At 42.9% G+C, this 24,732-nt stretch overlaps 1 protein-coding gene across 3 annotated transcripts; it reads right to left on the bottom strand.

Moving 5' to 3' along the window:
* Window positions 1–336: 336 nt before the first annotated feature.
* On the bottom strand, window positions 337–23,505 carry LOC147198981 (transmembrane protein 150A). Of its 3 annotated transcripts, XR_015102002.1 has the most exons (9): window positions 23,242–23,505; window positions 22,755–22,986; window positions 15,067–15,114; window positions 13,312–13,398; window positions 11,822–11,889; window positions 8,255–8,382; window positions 4,750–4,927; window positions 3,699–4,329; window positions 337–2,586 (listed from the first exon to the last, which is right to left on the bottom strand). XR_015102002.1 is itself a non-coding variant. In XM_086121603.1 (8 exons), exons 2-8 carry the CDS (start codon window positions 22,862–22,864, stop codon window positions 4,082–4,084), a joined length of 867 nt encoding a protein of 288 aa, XP_085977729.1. In that variant the 5' UTR covers window positions 22,865–22,986; window positions 23,242–23,505; the 3' UTR covers window positions 337–4,081. The 3 variants fall into 3 exon arrangements, 2 of the variants coding, with proteins under 2 accessions (XP_085977729.1, XP_085977730.1); XM_086121603.1 differs by having other exon boundaries at window positions 337–4,329; XM_086121604.1 differs by having other exon boundaries at window positions 337–4,329; window positions 22,755–22,983.
* Between the last annotated feature and the right edge of the window lie 1,227 nt (window positions 23,506–24,732).

Raw genomic sequence — 24,732 nt, 5'->3', positions numbered from 1 at the left:
ACAGGTCCACAATTGCGGAAGGTGGCAACAGAAGCATTTGCATTGTGTTGTCCAAACACTTTCCTGAGAACAAATGTGGAATTTTAGGCAGCAACATAACATCGTGGGGGGAAAAAATGTCAGATTTGCAAAAACAATGTGTTTGACATTTTCGTACGCCACGATATCAGTCTGTTTCCCCTTTAAGGGAAAATGTTTTTTGCCACTGCATGCTAGAATGGTGAAAATGGCACCCTCTGGTGGACAAATATGAATTTTAAAAAAATTCCAAGAAAAACGATGGCCATTTGACTTTTTGTCGATCGATGATTTCTGAATTGAGGCAGGAAAACAGGATAAATGTGGGACCTTTTTTATTGCTGCATGCTTTGAAGGGGGGAGGTGTGGTGGAAAAATATAAAGATTGAACTATGAAGAAAAAAAAAGGTATCGCGTAACATTTTCGTACATCAGCGACGGGCTTATTTCAGCAGCGAGGCATCACTGCTGCATGCTTTGAATGAAGGGAGAAGAGAAAATCAACAGAAATCCAAACAGAAAATGTGGGACATTTTGTAACAACATCCGCTTATTTTTTTTTAATTTACGGAAAAAAGAAAAAGAAAGAAACAAAGGGGGTGTGAAAGTTTTGCTCCTGCATGCTTTGAATAGTGAAAACTGGCACCATCTAGTGGATGAATCCATGCAAAGGTATGGTCAGAAAATAGTAAATCTTTGCTGCCGCATGCCGGTAATGGGGTAAAACAATAAAATAGCGCCATTTGATAATAAATATTAAAATAAAATGTTTTTTCAAATTTTTTTTTTTTTTTTTTGGTCACCAGGACCTCTTCTGTGTTTTTTAAATGTTATATATACTGTAAATAAGACACAAAATAGGAGACCAACTATTCCTTGAAATGTATTCATGGATATTTCATTTTCCTCCACCGATTGAAAAAATATATATAAACATCGTGGCCTTTAACAGATTAAAAAAACAAAATATTTTCATTTTGATATGTATACTTCAGGCTTGTTAAAATTGAAAAACAATGTATAGTTAACATTTTTACAGCAGTTTTGTGGCCGTTTTTTTTGTTTAGTTTTTTTAAAGTAAAAGTCAAGTAAAGTAAAGTTTGCAACAAATGTTAGGACATTTTAGAGGACTTCTTAGACCTAAAAAAGGTTAAGGCCAAGCTTCTGCAATTACGAGTTTTGACGGATAGAGGGAGCAAGGGACAACGAGTTAGTTCCAGTTGAGTAACACATTTTCAGTATACAGTACTGATGGGAAAAGAAAAATAAGTGACCAAAGTGTGGAATGATGAGAATATGAATTAAGACACATGACAAGTGTGACAATAGCTGCATAGGTCATTTTGGTTGGCATACTTCTGGAGTACTGTATAATACAATATCAGAATAAAATAATGAATAGACCCACCAGAAAAAGTATTATTTTAGGCCACAACATTAGGTACACCTGAAAATGTCTTCATATTATTAAAATGCTATCAAAAGGTTTTGTTGTTGTTGTTTTTTTGCCTCATAGTCATTTGTTGCCATTTTGTAATCACATAGCGGTACAATCAATCGCCTTTCAGAGGCAGTGTCAGATTCACAACAAAAGTGAGACGACAACCGTGTGAAAGGGAAACAGAATTAAACTGACTGCGAGATGATGGATCGTGGGCAAATTTCCACTTAGCTGTGATCAAAGGCATTTGGCGGGTAAATTGGGAATGTTGTGTACATTCATTGATTCAGTGTTTTAAAACGGGGGCTTCTGATCCAACCTCTCAAGGTAGAAAATAAAATCATCATATGTGGGGATCCACTGTACCTCTAATGATGTCATTTGAACTCTCGTGAGCTGTGCAACATTTTCCAGGCTTTTTTTAGTGGTCCTAAACCTTCTTTTCCGCCAATTCTTCGACGATTATGGCCATTCATGGCAGTACATATTTCAGTGACGACGCGAGCGGTGGCGCTAATAACGTATATTCCCAATCGGAACGTACATCCCGACCCGCTATTTGTAGGGGATAGCGTCGGGCCGGGACGGCTTACAGATCGCAAAAATCCATTTAAACTGTAAATGACACCTATTGAAATGCATTGGGGATTTTCTTTTTTATATCCGCGAACAACCCCCTCCCCGCTCCTCCCAATGTAAGAGTCAAGGTAGTATTGACGAGTTTGTGATGTACCCAATGCTGTGTCCAGTAACATTCAGTAACACAATAGTGATAAAAAGAAGTGTACAATATCGCTTTTATGAATGCGATTGTTACAATCATCGATTAATATATAGAGAGAGTGGAAAAAAAGAGAGAGAGAGAGAGAAAGAGAGAGAGAGAGAGAGTTGTTAATAGCACCGAGGCCACAGGCACACTGATATTTGGCACACTTGACAGTAACACGGCCGCTATCGTCTCTATGAGGAATACTGTAGAAGGTAAGAAGCTTACAGTAAGTGGATGGAATGCGCAGGACCTGGGGGGAATCTGCGTCGCATCTACGCGTCTTTGGCAGAAAATTGTACAGTGCTGGAGGTCTGTTGGCAACGATTGTACAATCAACCATTGTGAGGCGGCGACAGTACTTGGAGAAGATGAGCAAAAAAACCCAATCAAACAGTGGTAGGGATGTCAGTGTGAACAAATATCAATATTTGCTGTATTAAAGGGGACCTGCTATGCAACTTTGTTCAATTCGTGTCGTTATTTGAAGGTCACGGGGAACAAACTGCTGTGCTGTTTCTATACTAAGCTGACCTTGAAGTGGAGGCAAACAATTGCCATTCAGTTGCTGCTGTAACTAAATTATCTTGATTCATGGGGGCGCGTTGTTTAGAGAAACGTTTCTATTTTTTTGCTGACGTCAACGAGGGGGACACGAGGAAGGGAGAAAGGAACACTTTCTTCTCAGCTCCTATTTGGCTCACCAGTGTAAAAAAAAAAAGTCACTAGTGCAATGCAAACAAAACAACACAGGCCGGATTAAATATGAATCTCAGTACTGTAATTTCCCATCAATAATAGGCTACCTTCCATATTAGTCTGTATATTTTAACAAAATTACGCACCAACCCACAGTGACTTTGTAACAATTGTTCCGTTATGTGACTCTATGGTATGCAAATAGCCAACGACATGCCCTTATGTGCTCATAAGTGCCGCGAACAGCTCATGGTCAAAGCTAGTGGGGTAATGTGGCTTAGGTGACGTACAACCAGAAGGACCAAGTGCAGGATCTGAGCACTTACAAGTTGCATATTAATCACGGGAAATTACGGCATGGGGTATTTAACTCATTCAGTTACAGCCAATTCTGGACAAAGTCTGCAAAGACGTTTAAAAAGATCTTTGGGAGTGAATGAGTTAAAAAGGCCCCCGGGTCTCTAGTTTGGACACCTCTGGTCTAAGATGAGAGGATGACTTTTTATCTAGGTCAATATGAACACCATCCGAGACAAACAATGGGAAAAAAAAAGATGCATACCAGGTCCCCCTTATTTTTTTAAAAAATATGTAACAGTTTTCACATAAGAGTTATATACTGGTCTGTAGGAAAATATGATGAGAATTTATTGCTTCCACACCTGACCTTGCTCCTGTGTGGTTACTATGTAAGCAGCAGATAATACCACGCTGCGCTTTCTACTTTCAGCTGCGGGCGTCCGACAGACTCTTGTTTAGCATGTGCGCACTCACCAAATGAAATGAAAAGGCCTCGCTGCAATCACCTGAAGAGGAAATCATCCAAGGTCACTTGTTGAGAGAGGGGGAGGGGGATGCAGGAGAGAGGAAACAACTGATTTTCTTCTGAATCTGATGGACCTTTAGCTCTCCGCTGCCAATACTTGTAACTGAAGGCAGGGTTGGCTGGCTGGCTGGCTGGAAAATTTGGTTTCACAAATGTGCAAAATGCAGACAGGCAAAAAGCTGGTGGAAAAGCTCAGATGTGATGACAAAAAAAAAAAAAAAAGCTCTCCACTGGGGTTTTGCTTGAGTTCAAATCTTCAGGCGATTGAGTGACTCAACAGATTTGACAACCCCGTCTTGGAAGGATAATCCAGGGCCGAGCACGTCGGGCCCTACAGGATGGACATGTTTTCGGCTTGGTGCGGCGGCGGGTGCGGCCCCAAGGCGTCCATCTTGTGCTCCCTTCCCGCGCCCCCCAAGGAGCCCCCTCGGGCCAGCACCGCCACGGTGTCCCCCGACATGCCCGCAAACTCAAAGGCGAACGTCCCATAGAAGAGCATGATGATGACGCAGAAGACCCACTCGAAGATGGCTGAGGCGTGTTGGAGGATGTAGCTCTCCTGGCAGAAAAATACGCCGCCTGGAAACGCCATTAAGGAGCGTCTGCCGATTTACCAACAACCTCGGAATGATTTGTACCGATTGTGCACGACTCTCATAAAAAAGACAAATCGGTACGTCTCCCGATAGGAGGGGTGCAATACGATTCGTGGATGGTACAATTTAAAACGTAACAATTTTATTCGCCTTGGTTGAATCCAAAACGATTTTCCGCTTCAAACCTGTTTTTCGTTACCTCTCTAATGTTTACACTTTTAATTTGGATGTAGGGCTGAGGGCAGTAGGAAAGTGGATGAGAGCATAATGTTGCCGTTATTCTACTAAATTACAGGTTTTAGAACCCGCACACCGTCCATTGTCTATCGCGCTTCTATCCTTATTAGGGTATGCGCTATACGAGTTTGTGCGAATCAAGCCCCGAGGAGGCCAAAGAGGATACTTAGCACCAGGGCGACGAAGGCAAGCAGGGTCATGCAGGCCCGGAGGTGGGCCACGTTGTACTCCCCCTGCGTCTTGGCCAGTCGATAGGTCAGCGCCGACTGCAGGCACACAAACAGCATACTGGTAGGGAAGGCGATGCCGGCTCCGACATAGTGGAGAATTTTGGCATAGTCCACCTATCGGACAGAAACAAGGAGTGTGATCAGTGTTGTACTTTTTTTTTTTTTTCTTTTCATGGAATTTGTCATAGCGTGCATCTCGGCCAACGGTGTGACCGGGCGCACGAGTCTGCAAGATGATTAAAGCGACAAGCAAGACGGTTGGCGCTTCCAAGCTATTTGCCCGTTGACCCAGTGAGAACATGCTGAACATTCCTGTGCACAAGGCTAATCCATGAGGATTTATTGACGGAAATGCAGGCCTGTCATTTGTTCGCAACGCAAGGTGCAGACAAAAGATAAATCACAGCAAAGCCTTCGACGTCCTCCCAGCTTTATGCTTAGCAAATTTATGATGCAATCCTTGCGTCATGAAGTGCAGACTGAAATTCGGTGAGCTCGGCACATTTTACGATTTTCAACAGGGTTGACGAATGTCAGCCTAAATTTGATGGACATTCAAATTCTCGAGGGAGGTGTTTTCCGTCTAAATTCGAGGGATGGCTAATCGTTCAGTAAATACGATACACATCCCATTGAAGGATCGCTTTTTATTTTGTCTACAAGAAAACGTGATAGGATATAATCCATCCAGTATTTAATTGATGGCGGGATGAATTCATTTTACACAGAATGGATGATCGACTTCATGACTCGTTCATTGGCTTGTGAATTGAAGCGTGTGCATGAAGTGTTTACATGCGAGCCTGCTGCTCGGTGTCCTAGCCCGTGTGATTAATTGTCATCATTAAGGGAGTGAAGGTGTAATGATGCATGAAGCGCTCACTACTCTATTTACTGAAAGGGGAGGGAGAGGGAGAGAGACAGCGAGAGAAAGAAAGAGAGTGAGCGAGTGAGTGAGTGAGTGAGTGAGTGAGATATACGGGGTATAAAGGAAACAATTATGTAGTGGCATAAAGTCAAACCAATAAGAAATCTGGCAACAGAAGTGATGATTTCACAAGTGTCAAACTCAAGACCCGAGGGACAGATCCAGCCCGCCACATCATGTTTTGTGCCCCACTAAAGCAAGTATTTGGTTGTCTTCCGATGATAAATTCAGTTCGTTAAATATAGAAGTAATGCAATATGATGATTATACATTTCGATGATTTTCACAGTCATTGGCTCTTGAGGGAAACCCATAACTACGACGTGGCCCGCAATTAAAACGACTTGGACTGTTTGTGTGGTTGGAGTGAAATAGGACAGGACCTTCGAGCATCACGGCTCAATGTCGTGTTTGCAGGCACAGTGCTGGATAAATCACATTTATATAAGACTTTCTCCGAGTGATCTTGCAGCCTCTTGGTGGCAGCTGAGTCACATCGTGTGAGCCGGGCTGGCTTCAGATATGATACGTCCGCCCAGTCCTATCACCGTATGCCTCAATGATTCAGTTACAGAAATACGATATTAGAGGCTTTCAGTACCCCAAATGGTTTCTAGTAATCCAATTATGAGACGTAAATGCTTCCCACGAATATACGGCTATTTCCTCATCAGGAAAAAAAAAAAAAGGAGGTTGTAACTGTAATGATCTCAGTTCATAGACCAACGTTCGCACGTGAACATTTAAAAGTTCAATGCTGAGCCCAGCATTTGCCTATACTCACTGGCATGAATTCTTTATCCTCTGCAAAAAATCACCAGTTGCAATAGTCTTTTGAGTTTCATCATCAACTCGACGCGTCGTTTGTATGTAGCGCGGCAACGGCGCTGTCACAAGCGTGATGAAGACTTTCAAAAGAGCGAGAGACGCGCTTCTTCTATTTATGTTCTTCTCTGCCCAAACCGTCAGTCTGCCTGACAGCGAAAGCCCCGGTGGCCACGCCACAGCTGTCCTGCCAGTCCGCACCTTATGTAACAAACTACAGCTGGCGACAACGCGGGGTGTCATAGCGCATCTCCTGCCTTTTTGATCAGTGTTTTCCTTCGCGCTGTACAAACTGCTTTTGCCTTTCTTGCGTTCTGTGATGGACTGTCACGATACATCCACCGTCATTTACATCTCTATTTCTTTCCCCGCCAAGCACGCGGAGAGCGTGTGCCCAGTGTGAGGGCCTGTATTTGGTTAAAGATCAAGCCTCTAGCATACTGATCTGATCAAAAATTCTCGGTGGCCAATGCCAGACTCCATGAGTCAACCCCCCCCCCACCCACCCACTTTCAGCTTGTGAAAAAGGCTTGTGCAGAGAGGAGGGCCCCAAAGGAGAAGCGGGGAACCAGGTGAGATTGACAGACCAATATTCTTAAGTATCGGTACTTCTACCTAAGCACCCACAAGTCTATTCTCACCTGAGTTTAGTATAGATTCTTAATCAAAAAAGTGATGCAAAGCAATGGGAGGGTGGGGTGGGGGGGGGGGTCACAATGAGTATTGTTCCCATGAAACAATATTATGTAAATAACTCAAAGTACTTGGAAATTATGAAAAACATTTGTGGTGATATCAGGTCCAAGATGATTAGATGAGTGTGTTGCAACTCCATTTTTGGCAGGGGCGATTGTTGTTTTTAGTCAATCGTTAATGCAGTCCATTTGCTGTATTTCCATGTTGTTATAGCTCCTCGTTTCCAGTTTCCACACAATCGCAGTTGGAAGTTTCATTTAACATTCTCGGAAAACTCTCCTCCCCGTGCCTGCCCACCTCTTAAAAGAAGCGCACAAACGCAGACGTCCAATCGAGGCACCCAGCCAACTCTCCAAATATTTAAACCGAGCAGAGATTCGTTCCAAAGGACAAACAGAAAAGTGGACAGCGACAGCTCCATGAGACAGGCTTTAATAAACATTAATGGACTGCCCCTCCTGAATGCAAGATACAGTAAGGCTGTCTTAGAGAGGGGGGAGGGGGGTGGGGGGGTTGAGAAACGTATATGGAATGGCTAAAAGAAGGCCAAATCGTGAGATTGAGTTTGGCTAGAATTAAGAAATACTGATATCTCATAAACCATGCACTCATACAAATACAATAAAGTCGGTTGACTTCTATGTCATTTTAAATTTCAAAACAAGTGGTAAACTGAATTCATTTACTTTAGCATTATAAAACCTTTACCTAAAAAGGTGATGTTTTATGAAAGATTCCGACCTGTCACACAAGTATAAACAAAAACCACTACAGTATATCGGACGAACTATATCTATAGTACAATCAATAAAAGCTACTCACTTTTTGTAGATGCATGACAGACACAGAAACAAAATTGATGGCAAATACTTATTTGAGGAATATTAGCTCATACAATTTGGATTGAAATCCATTTGGGATTATTCCGAAGAGGAGGTTTCTTTTTTTTTTTGAGTTTGTAAACTGGAGCATTTTTGGCTTGGAGCCCATACCTGGAAGTTGCCCACCATGATGAGTCCAGCGGCACAGATCCAGCCTGTGGAGAGACTCGCCGTGTTGAGGACACAGTTTTGGTGCTTCTCAATGACGTGGGCGTAGCGGAGCAGCACGATCACCATAACTGTGGGACAAAAAGCAACACATAGAGACAGTTATGGCTCCTTCTGGATCACTGATCATTGGGTACATAATGCATTTATTTACATAAATAAACTGACAGAAATCGAACATTTGTCTAGGACTGTTGGGTTGATACAAGACAAAAAAGTAAGGGATCGTTTTTGGTTTCCGGGTGAAACATCACGATGAACCGAAAAGGTACTTCTGCAAACTTTTGAGCACACGTGTGCAACTGTTCAATGTTTCAGTGGTTTTTGCACAAAATTCTGTGAATCGAGTAATTGTGGCAGAAGCACCAATAGTGTACACAGGCTTTTTTTTTTAGATTGTATTTTCACTGAGTCTGGCTTCAATTTTAATGATGACTCAATCTGACCTCGTTTGAGCCAAGAAGCATGAAAAAAAAAAATCCTAGGAAGATGTTTGAAAATTACAGGAAGTGGAATTACTCCAGCAAGCCAGGAAAATGAGATGGCGACAAAGTGTGAGGAATGTGGGGGGGTTGGGGTCTTACATAAGACAAAAGGTGAAAGAAAACGGAGTACAAAACTGTAAGGGGACAGATGACTATTTGATGGGCTAATCGGCTGTGACTGGGGGGGGTTTGTTGGTGCGCTGGCAAGCAAGCCCCCACTAGTTTGTCTTTGTCTGTAACCTTTGCACCTCCTCCACCGCTGACGCAGGCTTAGCCATCCACTCGGTAAAAGTGGGCCACGGAGGCGAGATGGCAGAGCGAGAGGGGGGCAAGGAGCCCCCCCTCCCCTGGTGTCTTGACACGCCTTCCATAGATTGCACTCGCACACTAAACTGTTGTCACTGCTCTTGTGCGCGCGGGGGAATTAGGAGGGTGCTCGTCGCCAAACCGGCGTCGTCATGGCGAGCGCGGCCGCGCTGAGGAAACACTTCGCTCATCTCAGCTTTTGGCGGGGTGTGGAAATGTCAGGGTAGACGTCTCAATGACGGGGCGCATCCATTTTACATAACCTCAATAAAAATTCTGGAGAAGGAATACCATCTTAAGGAGGGACATGTGGGGGAAAAAAGGGGGCGGGACAGCAGCATCTCATTGTAAACAATCTTTTCTTTTTGTTCTCCCCTCTTCCTGTATAAAATGGGAAACATGCTGGCTCACTGAAAGGAGAAGTAAGTCAACAGCGCTTTATTGCATTCAATTATAACATTTCAGTCTCTGCTGGAGACTGACTGGCTATGGACCTTTTCGCTTTTCCCACAAAACGAGTTTTTAAACATTACAGATGAGGAGGCTTTCGCATGCTGGTATTAGGCACTGATATCAAAGGTCCAAAATTTGACAGAACAGGAAAAATAAGAAACATTTGACCTGTTAAGATACATCTCACCTCCGTGTTTACATTTTTTGTTGAGGCGAGTTGATTTTTCTTGGGTGTACTGCAGTTCACGTGATGCTGACAGCCGGGTTATTATTGATTCCTTATTTAGTGCAGATATTATGTGCACAACCCTGTTGTCACATCCATAGGAAAATTCATAAATATGATCACATTGAAAAATAAAATAAAAATGTGTAAGCGCTACAATTGTAATTTCCCACAAATGAACCAAAGCACACCTTACAGATAAGGCAGTTACACTTCTTCCCCCGAATAGATTAAAAAAAAATAGCCTCAGTATTTCATGATCCTCATTTTCACTACTTTTGAACACCGTACGTGGAACCGGACGAAGGAAGGCAATGGTTCTCAGCAAATGCCAGCTGTGACTGAAATGAGGCGTGCTTACTGTTGATGAAAGGGTTAACGGCACCCGCGACAACGGCGTCAATGTTGTAAATTATACACATTGAATGGAGATGAACGTATGGCTCGGGCAACAGTCGGGTGCCAGCCAATCGGAGGCAAGAGACCGTCTGTAAATAGCAGAATGGCGACTGCTCGTGAATAAACATGAAGAACCAACCCCCACGACCCTCCTCCTTACCCTCAAACGCACACGCGCGCAGGCACACACACGTAGACACACAGCATGTGCGAGTCACAGCTGGGAAACATTAACTACATGAGGGCAGTCAAGAACCAGCACTTAACAGAAGGAACAACACGTGCAGACTGACCAAAAAAAACAAAAACAACCATTTGGACCGGCACATGACTTTATACCATCTCACACGAATTTTTCCTCCGTGTGCGTAGACTTGCACCGCACGTGTGTGGTACAGTTGTTTTCCATTCATTTGGCGGGAATGAGTTCCCGGTGACGTTTATTTGCTTCCTGGCAGTTTGTGAAGCATGTGTAAGAGACACGGTTTCTTGTTTTGCTGAATAACACATTTCTACTGTACTTGTAGAACTGTATGATCAGTGCTCAGGGTTACAAAAGCAACAACATTCTCAGGTACTGCAAGGCAATCATTGAACAATCTGATGTGTGAATCATTATTGCGGCACTATTGGTTTGCAGACGTGTTTAACAAATAATAAATCTGGCAACTAAATGTAATTTATTGTTCTTATTTTTCGGCCCATAAGGTGATTGTGCTATGCTGTGTTGGCCATCTCAAGTACACCACAAACCGTAAAAGCAGTTAATAGTCATGTGGGGAGTCATTCTAATTTTTAAAATTCGCCCGGTGGTCGACTGGTTAGCGCGTCGGCCTCATAGTGCAGAGGTGCAAGGTTCAATTCCGGCTCCGGGCTTCCTGTGTGGAGTTTACATATTCCCCCCGTGCCTGCGTGGGTTTTATCCGGGTACGCCGGTTGCCTCCCGCATTTCCAAAACATGCGTGGCAGGTTAATGGAACACTCGAAATTGTCCCCGGGTGTGATTGTGAGCGTGGATGGTTGTTTGTCCATGTGCGCCCTGCGATTGGCGGGCAACCAGTTCAGGGTGTACCCCGCTTATTGCCCAAAGACGGCTGGGATTAGCCCCACGACCCTTGTGAGGATAAGCGCATCAGGAGATGGATGGGTTTAGATGCTAAAAATCGTGGTGTGCACCCTGTTTGATTTTGTTAAATGCGAAGTGAGCCTGGTCATATAAGTAGACGATCATTTGCAATCAGCTGTTAGTGCTCATAGGGTGGTAAAGGCCATCAATGATTTAGTTATGATACTTTCGAATGTCAGGTCCGACTTCTGCTTTTTTGCGCCTGTGAAAGTCAATGAAAGCAGCCCAAGGCATTTCAATTCAGACACGGCGATATTGTCAGGAGACCAATTAAGTTATTACGCCAATGTATTCCAGCAAGTGCATCGAGTTACCTTGTGTATGAACTGTGCTCTATAAATAAAGCGCCGCCTGGCCTTGCATAGTAGTATGTCGTAGCTTGTATTTTGGAAGGAGCTAAATTTGGTTTAGGCGTGATAGCAACAGACAGATACTTAAAAAAAAAAAAAAAAAAAAAAAAACGCGAATGACGGAGGTGATTGAGTTAGTGTAAGCGTGTGCACATAATGCCTTACCCATGAATGAGCCTGTGCTGCAGATAAGGCTGAAGAAGCAACTCTCTGGCGGAAGCGTCCCACATTTACTGCAAGATGAGACAACACGGACATGAATGACATCAACAACACAGACACAAACAGAATCTACAGTCAACCCAACTCTAAAATGGGACTTGTCTGTACATACTACAAAAACATATACCGGTATTTTTCAAGACTGATCGCTTAAAAAAACAACTGTGAAATAGTGGTGGCGTGAACGATGAACCACGTTATGGTGGCTTCCCCGCATATGAAATATTGGGACTTTTCGACTCTCCAAGCGGTGAGATAGAAACCGCTAGGATGTCAACTTTTTACCCACACAGCTTCTCTTTCAATGAACAGTAATTGTTTTGTTGGTGGTCTGCCTGTCTGTGCCCGGAGCTGCTGCCCACCGAAAGCCAACTCAGCTGACTGCAGTCACATGCATTCTTTAGTTCACGCAAAGTCAGATACAGTAGACACACTTGATTGGGTTTTCCCCCCCCTTAAAGTATTAACTCAACTGTGATTTTTCTTTGAATTTTTTTGTGCGATGTCATGGCAAAGGGCCAAAAAGTGCAAAAGAATGGGAGGAAATGCATCCAACCTCAAAAGTTCCACTCTGCCTAATAGCACCTAATTTTTCTTTAACGCACGTTTGTTGTCCAAAACTCTGCATTTGAGTTGAGCTAAATGTTGCAATGTGGGCTGAGAACTTTGACGTTGAGTGCAGCTCTCCTCAAAATGTGTATTTTTGTATTACAGCTGACTGTTCTAGTGGCCGTCTTTGTCAACTGGATTACGCAAGAACTGGCAACCTTATTTTCACCAAACCTCGTGGAATGCCGCATCACAGGCCAAGAAAAACAGGTTCAATTTTAAGAGAACTTTAGACAAGTCCCCACTCACCCCCCCGCAGTATTTTCATCTTTGTTCATTTTACATAACCCCTTTGTTTGGGCTGTCTTTTTATTTATCTATCATGACATAAGGCGTAATTTATTGTCTTTTCTCGAAACGATTTCATCCAGACATGTTACATAAACCGCAAAAACTACGTAGGGTCAAACTGGCTTTTCATGTTCAAAAGCCCAAAGTTAAACAAAACAACGAGCACCTCGGTTTGTTCCCAAAGATGTAAACCGTCTGCTCTTCAAGTGTGTGTTTACATGATCGCATGGGGCCTGCCTCTGCCTCTGAACAACCGCAGTGGAAGGCGGGGATACTTCAGCCCTGAGTCATTTTCCCAATGCGCGCGCGCGCGCGTGCACAGCGCACATGCATAGGGGAGAGTCGCTTCCTTAAAGGAGACGCTCACGTGACTTTCATCCACAAGGCAGCCAAGCGGTCGGGCTGTGACGTAAAACACAATGGCTTGGTGTTCCTGTTTTGAATCATCACGCAGACAAGACACGACAGGGGCAGAGGGGAAGACGTGCAGGAGTTTTGGGTGGCGGTGCGTGGTGGGGGGTCTCCTCACTGACCTGATGAGAGGTATGTTGTCCAGCGTGCAGCACAACGTTGGTCCACTCTGCAAATACAGCTCCTCTTCACACGACTGGTTGTACAACCTGGAAGAGCACAGCATCCGTCATTTGTGCGACATCCACCTTGCCTTCAAACAACTGGACAGTGTTTATTTCATCTTGCAAACCAATATTAGGAGGAGGACTCAGATTTTCTAGATTTTCATGTTTCCGACACATCTAATTCAGGAAACATGCTTAACAGTGAAACATTGTCAACAAAGAGGAACAGAATCCTTGGCATTGCTTTGATTAAACCTTTGTGGGTTGCTGGTAGATGTTTGTTTTGGAAGGACCACTAAAAATGGGTTCCAAAAAAAAAGCCTAAAATGGCTGCTTTGAACAAAATGGCAGAATTTGAGTGTCTTGCTAGGCATGGCTTCTTGAGAATATTTTGAGGGTGTAGCCTACTCCTGTAGGCAAATCCATCAATCCATGCGAGCTTTTGGAATGTGGGAGGAAACACGGAGTACCCGGAGAAAACCCACGAAGGCACGGGGAGAACTCCACACAGGAAGGCCGGAGCTTGAATCGAACTCTGCACCTCTACACTGTGAGGCGTGACTTGCTCACCAGCTGACCACCGTGCCGCCACCCATCAATCATTCAATTAAATTTTGGGAATGGTATATCGAGCACTGTTCATGCATGGCGTATATGCGCGCATACACTTGCAAGTTCATTAGTCCATTTAAAAAGAAGCATAGCTACATACTAAAAAATAAAGTAAAATAAGGAAGTTTTTTTTAAAAAAGGAAGTGAAATAAGGAAATTTGAGATGTCGATCAAACTCCATATTAGTGGGTGAAATTGACCTCAAATTTCTGCTACTGAGCCTTTTCTTTGGAAATGACCAAATACACTTCAAACTATAACGTACAAGCAAAATGGGAGATTTTTTTGGTGTCGTTTTGGGCATGGGTTCTGGATATATTTTTGTGGGTCTATTCACAATAGACTTTACCAAATGTCATGTTCAGTTAAATTGCCGTTGGGGTAATATTTTTTGTTTGTTTTTAATTCGGAGGAATGTCCGAAAAGTCAATTTTGGTAATGACTAAGCAAGGGCCAATCAACAGTTTGACGGTTCACTGTGATTTTAAAAAGTCACGGTTTCAATACCCACTGTAACTGGCCATCACCGGTAATGAGCTTTTCCTTCAGTTTTTTGGAGGGGCCTTTTTAGCAGCTGCAATATGGTTGGCTGCTCGCAGAGATCAGCCGCCACTTTGAAGTTAATGACAACTTGCCACCTGCTTGTTTTCCTCCTTCTTGGCTGAGCACAGAGGTGAGCAGTGATCGGGAAGAATAATGTACTTCTACGTCTGTGTTTTTGCTCCAGCAAACAATGTGCACAACCCCCGAAAAGGACATTTTTGAGTTGTAATTTTAATACTGTGATATTTTTGCTCACGGTTATATCATCAGAATTTCATATCGGCCCAAGCCTTGTAATGACCAAACTGACTGTAAATCGGATGCTACAGACCAAAATCTAAGATTTCTGGAAAGGTTTCTTGAGTTTTTTTTTTTTTGGGGGGGTTCTGTGCATGATCGATAAGATGAGCACGCTTAATGTGGCTGTGTGTGAAATTAGCCTCTGGGGCTGACCTTGAAAAGATTTGAAAGAATTGCCTCATGGCATCCAGATAATTTCATGAGGTAAAAGAGAAAATGACGAAAAACAGCAAAAAAACAAAAACAAAAACATACCAGTTATCCACAGGGCAGACGTGTTGGTTGTACAGGGCCATGGCATACCTGGAGGAGGAGAGCAAGGGTAATTAACCCAAAAGAAAGAGCCACAATTCATTTCTTTTATGGGGTGTTTTTTATGTACTTGGCCTTTTCCCTGTGTCAAGTGGACATGCGTCTTGATTTGTGAATTCTTGGCTGTCTAGCGTTTGCTACTCTGCTCCCCAACCGATCAGCTCCTCCCCCCCGTCCCTTGCATCGTTTTCAAATTTCTCCCATCATGTGTATTCTCGTCTGTTTGGTCCTGTGGAGCATGACGTTTCTTGCTTGGTAAAACGGTGTCCTTAAGTGACTTTGCCTGCAGTGCTTTTTGTTGGATTTTTTGGATATGAAACTGTTCTCTGGGCTGTCCCCCGCCCGCCCCACCCACCCTGCATTCATTGGCTCTTCCTTCAGCATATCATTTACCGTGAGAACATACGGAATCAACTTTCATACGTCAAAGATTTCAGTCAATGAGAAATAGACATAAAACTAGCTCTTTAACCGACATCCAAGTCAAGTCAACTTTTACTGTCAAATATGCTCGATATGCAACGTAGAGCACAGATGAAACTTATTTTCTCTCAACCACAGTGCGACCACAGGAGAGAGAGGTATAAGATTTGGCTCCTACACACACACACAAATAAAAATATAGATTTAAATAGGAGTGCCTAATATTTTGACCTTACCTCGTTACACAAGAATTTATGTCTGCTTTTGCTACAGTCACAAGTGTTCACTTGTTTAAAATGGCATCATACGGACGTGGACATAAGTGCCGCGGGTTAGGAAAAAAAAACGTAAGTAGTGTGCAACAAGCAATCACAGATGAAGCGAAAGCACTGACAAACGCCATTATTCGTATGAATTCACAATTATCAAAACTGCTGCGCTTGCCTGAATCCTTTATTTCCCCAAAAGGCAAACAAACTCTTGATGTAACTACCTAAAAAGAACTTTCGATTTGAACTGTTGCTTCCATTTAAAGGTCACTCAATCTGTTCCCGGTTACATGAATGATAAGCAATTTGTTCCCACACTGTACCCAAAAAAAAAAAGAAAAAAAAAAAAGAATGTACCGAAACATGATGATCCTCTCTTATCTTAGTTGTTTCATTGTAACGATTGGCCCTCTGACGCCAACACTAACCATGAAGTGGCCCATGATGGAAAACAAAATTTGACACCCTGCCATTTGTTTAAAGACTTCATCCCCAACTCAATATAGTTCAAGACAGACACAGTATATGGGGGGGATTGTTTGAGTCCATCTTGGGTAATCGCTTTGCGGCTTCCGCCCTCAAGCCGTGTTGACTGAGGTCAGGTCGCTGACCACCTCCTCAGCTCAGAAGTCAATGACCAGAGGACCATTATCTATCTGCGAGATAAAGACTACTGTTTTTCAGATTGTTGTATAATGCAACGCCATCATCGTCAAATTGATTGGCAATCTAAACTCCCCGCTCTGCGCGTACAAGCGCCAGGCCCATAAAGCAGAGACGGAAATGAGATTGAAAGGAATGGAAATAAAAAAAATAAAAATCGCCAAAAGCACAAGCGGCCTTCTGATCTGCTTCAATACACGACAGAGTATTTGGTTTTCGCGGCCAGGCAACGCATCGCCATACACAGGTACAAAACCTTTTTTCGACAGAGAAGGAAACTCAAAGACGCAGACTTTCTGTTGTGACAATAGGGAGCGGTTCAGCAAGAGTGGAAGTGTCAATTAAGGAAAGGCTTCCGAGGCAGAAAAGCGTCGGGGGCCATAAAACGTCTTCTGACATGCGCACCTGCTCCACACGCGTGAACAACACCGCGCAGCACGGCTGGATTGGGTTGTCGCAAGATGTCAGCATACAGAGCATGCCTGTATCCACAAGATTCCCAAACCGTAAGAAGCATATTTTCCAGAGAATTCTTTTTTGGTGTGTTTTAAACTCATGAAGAAAATCGCTTGAAACAGAGCTCGACTATGTTTGGATTTTACAGGAGAGGCGAGAGCCGCAAAAAAATGTGAACTATTTGCATAAGTTACAGTCGAGACTGAAGGCGAGTGTGAGCGTTGAATAAATGAAGAATGTTTTATCATAAATTACATGAACACACTGGCCTCAGTCGAGTGGGAATGAGAGCCCCCCCCCCCCCCGCCCCCCAGCTCATTGTTCCCTTCGATTGGTAATCCGGATGCGCGTTTCCTGGTTGGAAAAGGTAACATTTGCCTTGAGGTCATGTCAATCAACGTGACCAAGTCGTATCAGCCAGATGAAATGTGGCTTCAAGGTAGCAGGCTAACAAAGCACTTTGACTTTTAAATGTCATCTCGAGCACCGAGAGCATCTCGACAACAACAAAAAGGAGGTCATGACCGCACACGTTGGATTAGTGAAGAGCGACGCGGGAAGGAATCGTGGGTGGCTTAACGTTTATGAATGATTCCATTGCTTTGAAAATAACAGCGATGGGGCTCAAACTCATGAAGTAATAATACAGGTTTGTTAAAAAAAAATTATAATAATAATCTAGCACGGCTCAGTTTTTGCCGCAAACTTGAACTGCATGTTTTTTTTTCTTATTATTTACAAATGGAAAATACAGGAGGTCGGTTGATGGAAAAATCTGCCACAGTGAAGAGTTTCAAAGCACTGTGCAAAAATAACACAGGGGGGAACCACAGGAAAGGGTGTGTGGGGCATGAACGATGAATTCATTTAGGCCGCATAGGCCTATGTGGCTACAGGCCTATTTCCATCTATTTGTAGACCAAAAGTTACAACGTCCTATCACACCGGCGTCAAATTTGACGCCGGCAGGTCAGCCCAGGCCTCCCCACGTCTTCTGCTTGTTGCTGTCTGTGCTTGACTTCTCCTTTCAAAACTACAGATCCATCAATTCTAATCACATATAAGAGCAATAATGCCATAAAATGGGGCCTTTTTTTTTTTTTTACATTTAAATGGTTTCAAAGTGGCAGTGGAAATAAAAAAAAAACAAGTCGACACATCCGCGTTCAAATGGTAGCTTTTTGTGACCCGAGAAAAAAAAGGCTTTTTATGACATTTGTTTTGCTTTCTATCAGAGGCCTGAAGGTTTTTCTTTTTTTTTGGGGGGGGGGGGGGGGGGCTGCCATTTCAAACTGTTCGTAATTCTCTCCAATTTGTGAAAGGCCTCGGGTGCAGCTCAATTTAAAAACAGACCCAAAGCATGATGCGGCAACCGCCATGCTTCACTTCACGTATGATGCTCTTTTGGTGGTAAGCAGTGCAGCGTTTGTGCCAAATATACCTTTTAGAATTAAGGCCACAAAGACTCTCCGGAAGAGAGCGACATCCCCCCCCCCCCCCCCCGTTTTAAGGGGGTGTGCACACCTGTGCAACTACATGAAAAACGTCTTGATCTCTCTCTTTTTTTACTATCACAAAAACCTGGCATTTGAACAGGGGTGTGTAGACTTTTTATATCCACTGTATAAGCAGCCGTCTATTCCAATTCACCATTACATTGTTATGTAACACTGTCAATAATATCATGCTTCCAACTTCGCTGTTTCCACTAATTGTTACAAATGAGATTAAATAAAATAATGCCAGAAGGAAAGGGATGAGGGGGGGGACACATTTGTTTTTAGCGGCGAAGCGGAGATTTTATTTTCAGGCAATATCATCAAACCATACATACAGGATGTCCTAACCCCAACACGGACTGCTGTTGAAAGTGTCGCTCAAAGCACTCGTGCCAATAGGGGTCAGCAGTGCACGCTTTACATTCTGTCCCCTGCGGTATTTACTTTACTCCCATCCTGTCGCCTGCGCTCAAAGAACCAAATGATGCAACAGGTCACATCCTTTGACATTGCGCTCTTCAGGAGGGGGGGGGGGGGGGGGGGGGACCCTTGACTGCTCCTCGAAACAAGGCGCCCTTGTCAATGCAACAGGAAGGAACCTGGGTTTTGGAGGTGGCTAAAACTGGTTTCGGCAGAGAGAAATGCGCGTGTGTATAAATACAGTAGTGGTCTACAGACATATGACCTTTATGATACGCCTCCTTTTTGGGAAGGTTGGCTTGAATTATAGAAAGGTCTCTGATTTGCAACTACTGTGACACGAAAGGTCATCAGGTGTGCCATGGGAAATATTCCAATTTCTCTTAATTGGTGCAAAAATTAGGAATGCACCGATACCACATTTTTTCCCCCCAGATATAAATATATATAAACAAGTAGAAAAACGGATGCCACATCCGCTCGGTGTGTTCACTACAAAATAAAGTGAGTGTAAAGAAAGTCGAGACTGCTTCTTGCGAATATCACAAGTTCAAAAATAAGAAACAAGAAAACTGTAGGAGCATCAACTTGTGGCCCCGGCGACGGGGCACAGTGAGACTCGCTGCCCGCATGAAGTTCATCATCCATTTCGCAGAGCAATTTTTACAACAAAAAAAAAAGTCATCGCTCTCCTTAAAGTATCTGTGCCAATAATCAGAGCATTTTCGAGCATCAAGTAAAGTACAGACAATGCAGCATGACAACTCCTATCGAAAAACATGTAGAGTAGAAGCTACAAACCAGATTGAATGACTGTCTGTGTCGTATGCGTTGTGTTGTATAATTTAGTTATTTTGTCTTCAAGATTGCGCCGCCAGAGTGGCTGCCTTTCCAGCAGCTCCTATATTTTGTTCTTCGACTTCTTCCTTTCATAACTTTGCTGCTGTGAATTGGGACTTTCTCCATTGTGAGACTAATAAAGGTTTTCTTATCTTATCTTCTGTATCCTTGTTCATTTATGTAGAGTATCGAGTCAGGAAGAACAATTAAATGCCTTTCCACTGGATGTACATAATTAACCTACCGTAATTAACACTTTTTTGGGATACTTTTAGCCGAGTAAGAGTTGAGAAACATTGGCCAGTGCAACATCATCATCAAACGAAATAAGACTTCCTCTTCACACAACCAAACAAAAAAAATCTTCCCTCTTTATCACTTCCTCTCCTCTTTTGCGATGCAGAAAAATCAACTTAATGTGTGCTCGATTTTTAATATTCCTTTTTTGAGGCACAATTTGTTTTTTAACCTTGAACGTGATTGACGAGTCCAGGTTGTCAGCTGTGTAGAAAATGAATGAATGGCTTCCTTTTTATTGCTTATTTCATTTGAAAAGTCACGCAAATCGAATGTCAATCGGCACCATGTGACTGCCTTCGACGATTCATCAACCGTAGTGCCAAATGACTTCACCCTTGCTATGCCGTTCTTGTACTAACATGACATTGTGCATACATCGAGTTGCACTCATCCATACACAACTGTGAACATTTGGAACGGGACCATCTGTCTCTCGCTCTCTCTCTCTCTCTTTCGACTCCCTCTTATGGTTTGCGTTCCTCCTCTAATAACAGCACATAATACCAGAACTGTCAGCCTGAACATGACCAGGAGGTATTCTCGCTTTAAGTGTACAAACAGCAAGAGGAAAGATGTTACGGCTGTCATGCACATTTCACTTCTTTCCCCCCCAAAAAAACAACAAAAAAAAAAAAGCACTCTTCCTGCAGAGCTAATCCACATGCAATTGCCATGGCTCCCAGGAATTCAGAGTAAACATGCAACAGAGTTACTCTCTTGGAGAAAGGAGGAATCAACAGAGAGACTAGCATAGAAGCAAAAAAAAAAAAAGAGCCCCCAAATAATTATTTGGCCTTTCTGCCTTTCCAAAGCAGCTCCCCATTGATAAGGAGGGTTTGTAGGTATATAAAGGGAAACCCTTTGAACATTTACTCAATGCTTGATATGCATCTTGAGGTCCATGTACTAGTACACTCTTTGGCCGTACTGCAAAGAAAACTCAGCACTCTCATGACTGACTGAGCTCTAGAAATGCTGGGCCCAACATCAACATAAATCCTTGATCATTAGTGGATTGAAAAGAAATTCACTGTAAGGCACGGACCATAGAACTAAAATGAAACACATCATGATTACATTCAATAAAGTTTTGGGGGGTTTTTTCACCCCCCCCCCCCCACACTCTTCACATGCAGAGAACGATCAGCAAGGGGGCGGCATTGACTCACTGGCCTACCCTGACCGCATGTCCCTGAATTCCATGTTACTAGTGAGGCACAACTGAGCACGAGTTGACATCTGCGCGTGAGAAGTTAATCCTTGTTTCCTACTACTCCCCCCCCCCCCGCCAAGATGGCGCCCGAGTAGGCAGCCGTCAGCAAGTGATCTTCAAGAGCCTTGGTTTTTGTTTTGTCACATGGTGTTTGTTGTTTCGTCGTGTGGACCTGATGCGGACTGTTTACAGCGTTTTTTGGCCACGACATTCGTCAAAGGAGAAGAATCTGTGCTTGGTGGTTTCGCCTTCTCGGCAGCACGCGTGTACCAGCACTGATTTTGATTGGGAGGAATGTCAGCGCCATTTGACGGTCGGTGCTGGACAGCTCTGGCGCGCTTGGGGTTTTTTGCACCTGTAATGGGCAGCATTTTTCACAGCCCCGTTTTGTTCAGGGAAGATGTGGGCGCTGTTGGACAGTCACCGTTGGTGCGGCTGGATGGATGGCTGCTGAGAGCCGATGCGTATTTGGAACCGAGAGTCGCCGCTTGGAATTGAAATGGATTTACGTGGGACAGGAGAAGTGAACCAAACTCTTTTTTTCGTCAATGGATGCTACAGCTTCCTGTTGACGTTGAAACTGAGCTTGTAGCCGATGTGTCCACATTTTGAGCATGACGTCTCTGATACACTGGTGAAAGGACACTTTGATTCTCTCCACTTTAAACAACAACGCGTATGACGGAAAAGTGGTAATTTAGTAATGATTTTACTTTATGTTAACTGTTTTGTTAAGCGCTTTGTTACAGCTACAGTTGTTGTAAATCAGGATGTATTGTATTGTACGAGGACACTAGTAGTGGAAAAAATGTCACTAGTAAGACAGCCATAACCATGCATCTTATTTGAACATTTATTCAATAATATTTATTGATATCCATCTTAAGGTCCATGTACTAATTCCTAGTACACTCACTTTTGGAAACCCCATAAGATGTGATAAGAGTGAGGTAAAACTGCACTAGTTGACATTTGCATGCTACTAGTACTGATTGTGACATACTGTAATTCTACTAGTTAACACTTCACTCAAGGTACGAGTCGCACAGCGATGTAACAAGTGTGAGGTTTTGCCTCACCTGTAATATGTATGACAAAAGTGTCCCATTTGTGTGCAGAAATGTCAGAAAAGAAATGGGGAAAAATCCTCCGAGTGAGACAGCCGTTCTATCAGTGAGATGAATTGCTTTACTAGTGAGGACCAAGAGTGGATACAATTCTTCACAAATGCTTTTAAATCCAAGTTAAAAACTTTTTCTCCCATATCTTTGATTAAGGCCCTTTAAACATTTTAAAATTAATTTTTAGAAACACTTATTTATTTAATTTTAATGTATTCAAAGTTTTCTGTTCATGTGTTTAATAAATCGTCAATCGGCCCTCAATATTGCTGATCTTGAATGACTTTTGGAGGGCGGGGGCTTATCCTGACCCTGGGACAGTGTGGGACATCCTTCGATAACTTCACGCACGAATATTTTGCCTTCAGATGAGTGTTTTCATAGCTTTTGTGGCTAATGAATATGGAAGAAGGTTGTGAATACTTACACGACCCAGATCCCAGTGATGGTCAGTGCTGGGAGGCTAACAGGCAGGATCACCCACAAAGACATGGCAGGCACCTCGAACCCTCTTTCCTCTTTTTCCTCTTCGACCATCCGAGCAATATGTGCTCAAGTAGTTCTAACATTTAACTGTGTGGGGCTGACATCTGCACTGACGCCAAATGAGTCATTTTAACAAGTCGGCCACACGAGAAGGACGAGGCTTGTTTCAGCTGCTGGAAAGGAGGGAAAGGGCACCATTATTACCGATACTTTGTATCCAATTTTTGAGCTTTTTTTTCTCGAGCACAGGGAGACTTATATGGAGCTTAACACTGGATGTGTTGTTGTAACATTACACAAGTGATATTAAGTCACGTCTTCATTCAATAGTCGCAATTAATAACGACGACCGCTGCGCAGTGTCTCGTGCCGCAAGCTAGCAACAAATAACGGTGAGCATCAATAGGAAACATGAACACATTACTCACCTTCGGCGGCGGCTACGTGTTCGAGCAAGTGGCTTTTTTTTCCCACACCGCAAGAGTCTTCCTGCTTAACTTTAGTGTTGGTCGACTCGCCCTCTCTCCACTTCAGGTAGCCGAAAAACAGACAGGGGCCGCAGAAACGGTAGTTGTCTGGCGTTGACAAGTAAGGAAATCCCGCTTAGACGATGTAGTTATGGAAGGGAAAAGAAAGGTAGAGTTCGACTGCCTTCAAAGTGGAGCCCGACCTGCATGATAGCCGCCACGAGACACTCCAGGGCACCCAGCTGTTTGACTCCGCCTCCCCTTACCCCTCCCGCAACCTGTGCTGGCGGTGTGTGCCGAGGAGTAGCGCGTGGGGGCGCTGTTAAGTCAACTCGGAGGACCCCAAGATCATTAATACCTGTATTAATTTAGCAATGTTCTTTCTCTATTTGCAAATATCTAGTTACCAATCTTTTTTTTCTCACAATTCTCCGTTGAACAAATTGTAAACTACGTCAAGAAACAACATACAGGAGAAAAATAACAATCAAAGGAAAAAATAAACAAAAAAAATAAACGTCTTAAAATAAAAACTAAAAAACATTGATAACATTAAAACAGGAACACAAGTTCAAGGTTTTGACAACTTTCTTATTTTTTAGCACCAGATATATAAAGTATATATCTAATTCATTCAAAAACATTTTAAAAAATGGTTTTACTATGTCACTTTTCATTTGTGTCTATAAAACTTTGCTAGAAACATTATGATATTAATGAAACAAAATTCTATTACAAATGACATTTATTTAGGAAAATAAAACGTTATGGAAAGTAAGCTCAAAGATACAGAAGATGCTGCCCAAGGTGAACCTGCATATATCTTTGCGATTAAATTTTGCCACTGCGTGATTTACGTCCGCAATGGTAACGCGATTCAGCAACGTTTCGCACACATTTCTACATTTTTTGGGACAATTAAACACGAACATGTTTCCAGAAACAGCAGTTTCACTTTTTTTCGGGGGCGTACTTCAAACATGAATGAGCATTAGTTCTGTTTTGGAAAATACTGAATTGGAGATCATTTTCCGATTTGCCATTAAATATAGGTGATTAATTTATAAATAAAAAGTACACAATAAAAGGCGTGTGCCTAAGAGGTTTGTTTTATGTTTTAAAATAGAGGGAAAGGAATACAAAGCCGTTTAATAAACTGTGTTTCTGCTGCCCCCCTGAGCTTTAATTTATTATCTTCACTCTGTACAGAACCCTTCGTGGCCAGGAGTCCATCTACGTTGATCATGAATACATTCAACAAATTCCGTATCAATATAATACAAAAAACAAGAACATTTCTCTATTATGGGCAGCATAAAGTCTGCAAATGTTTGAATTTAAAAATCTATTCATCTAATATATTAAGACTGACAGTATTGCCAATAATATTTACATTATATTTACATTACAACGTTACAAAGCACATTAGCCCCTGGATGGATGGAAGTTTTG

The sequence above is a fragment of the Hippocampus guttulatus genome, chromosome 10 (assembly GCF_054856545.1).
Source record: "Hippocampus guttulatus isolate MCC_2025c chromosome 10, RoL_Hgut_1.0, whole genome shotgun sequence".
NCBI lineage: Eukaryota > Metazoa > Chordata > Actinopteri > Syngnathiformes > Syngnathidae > Hippocampus > Hippocampus guttulatus.
This window is presented reverse-complemented; position numbering and strand designations above follow the sequence as displayed.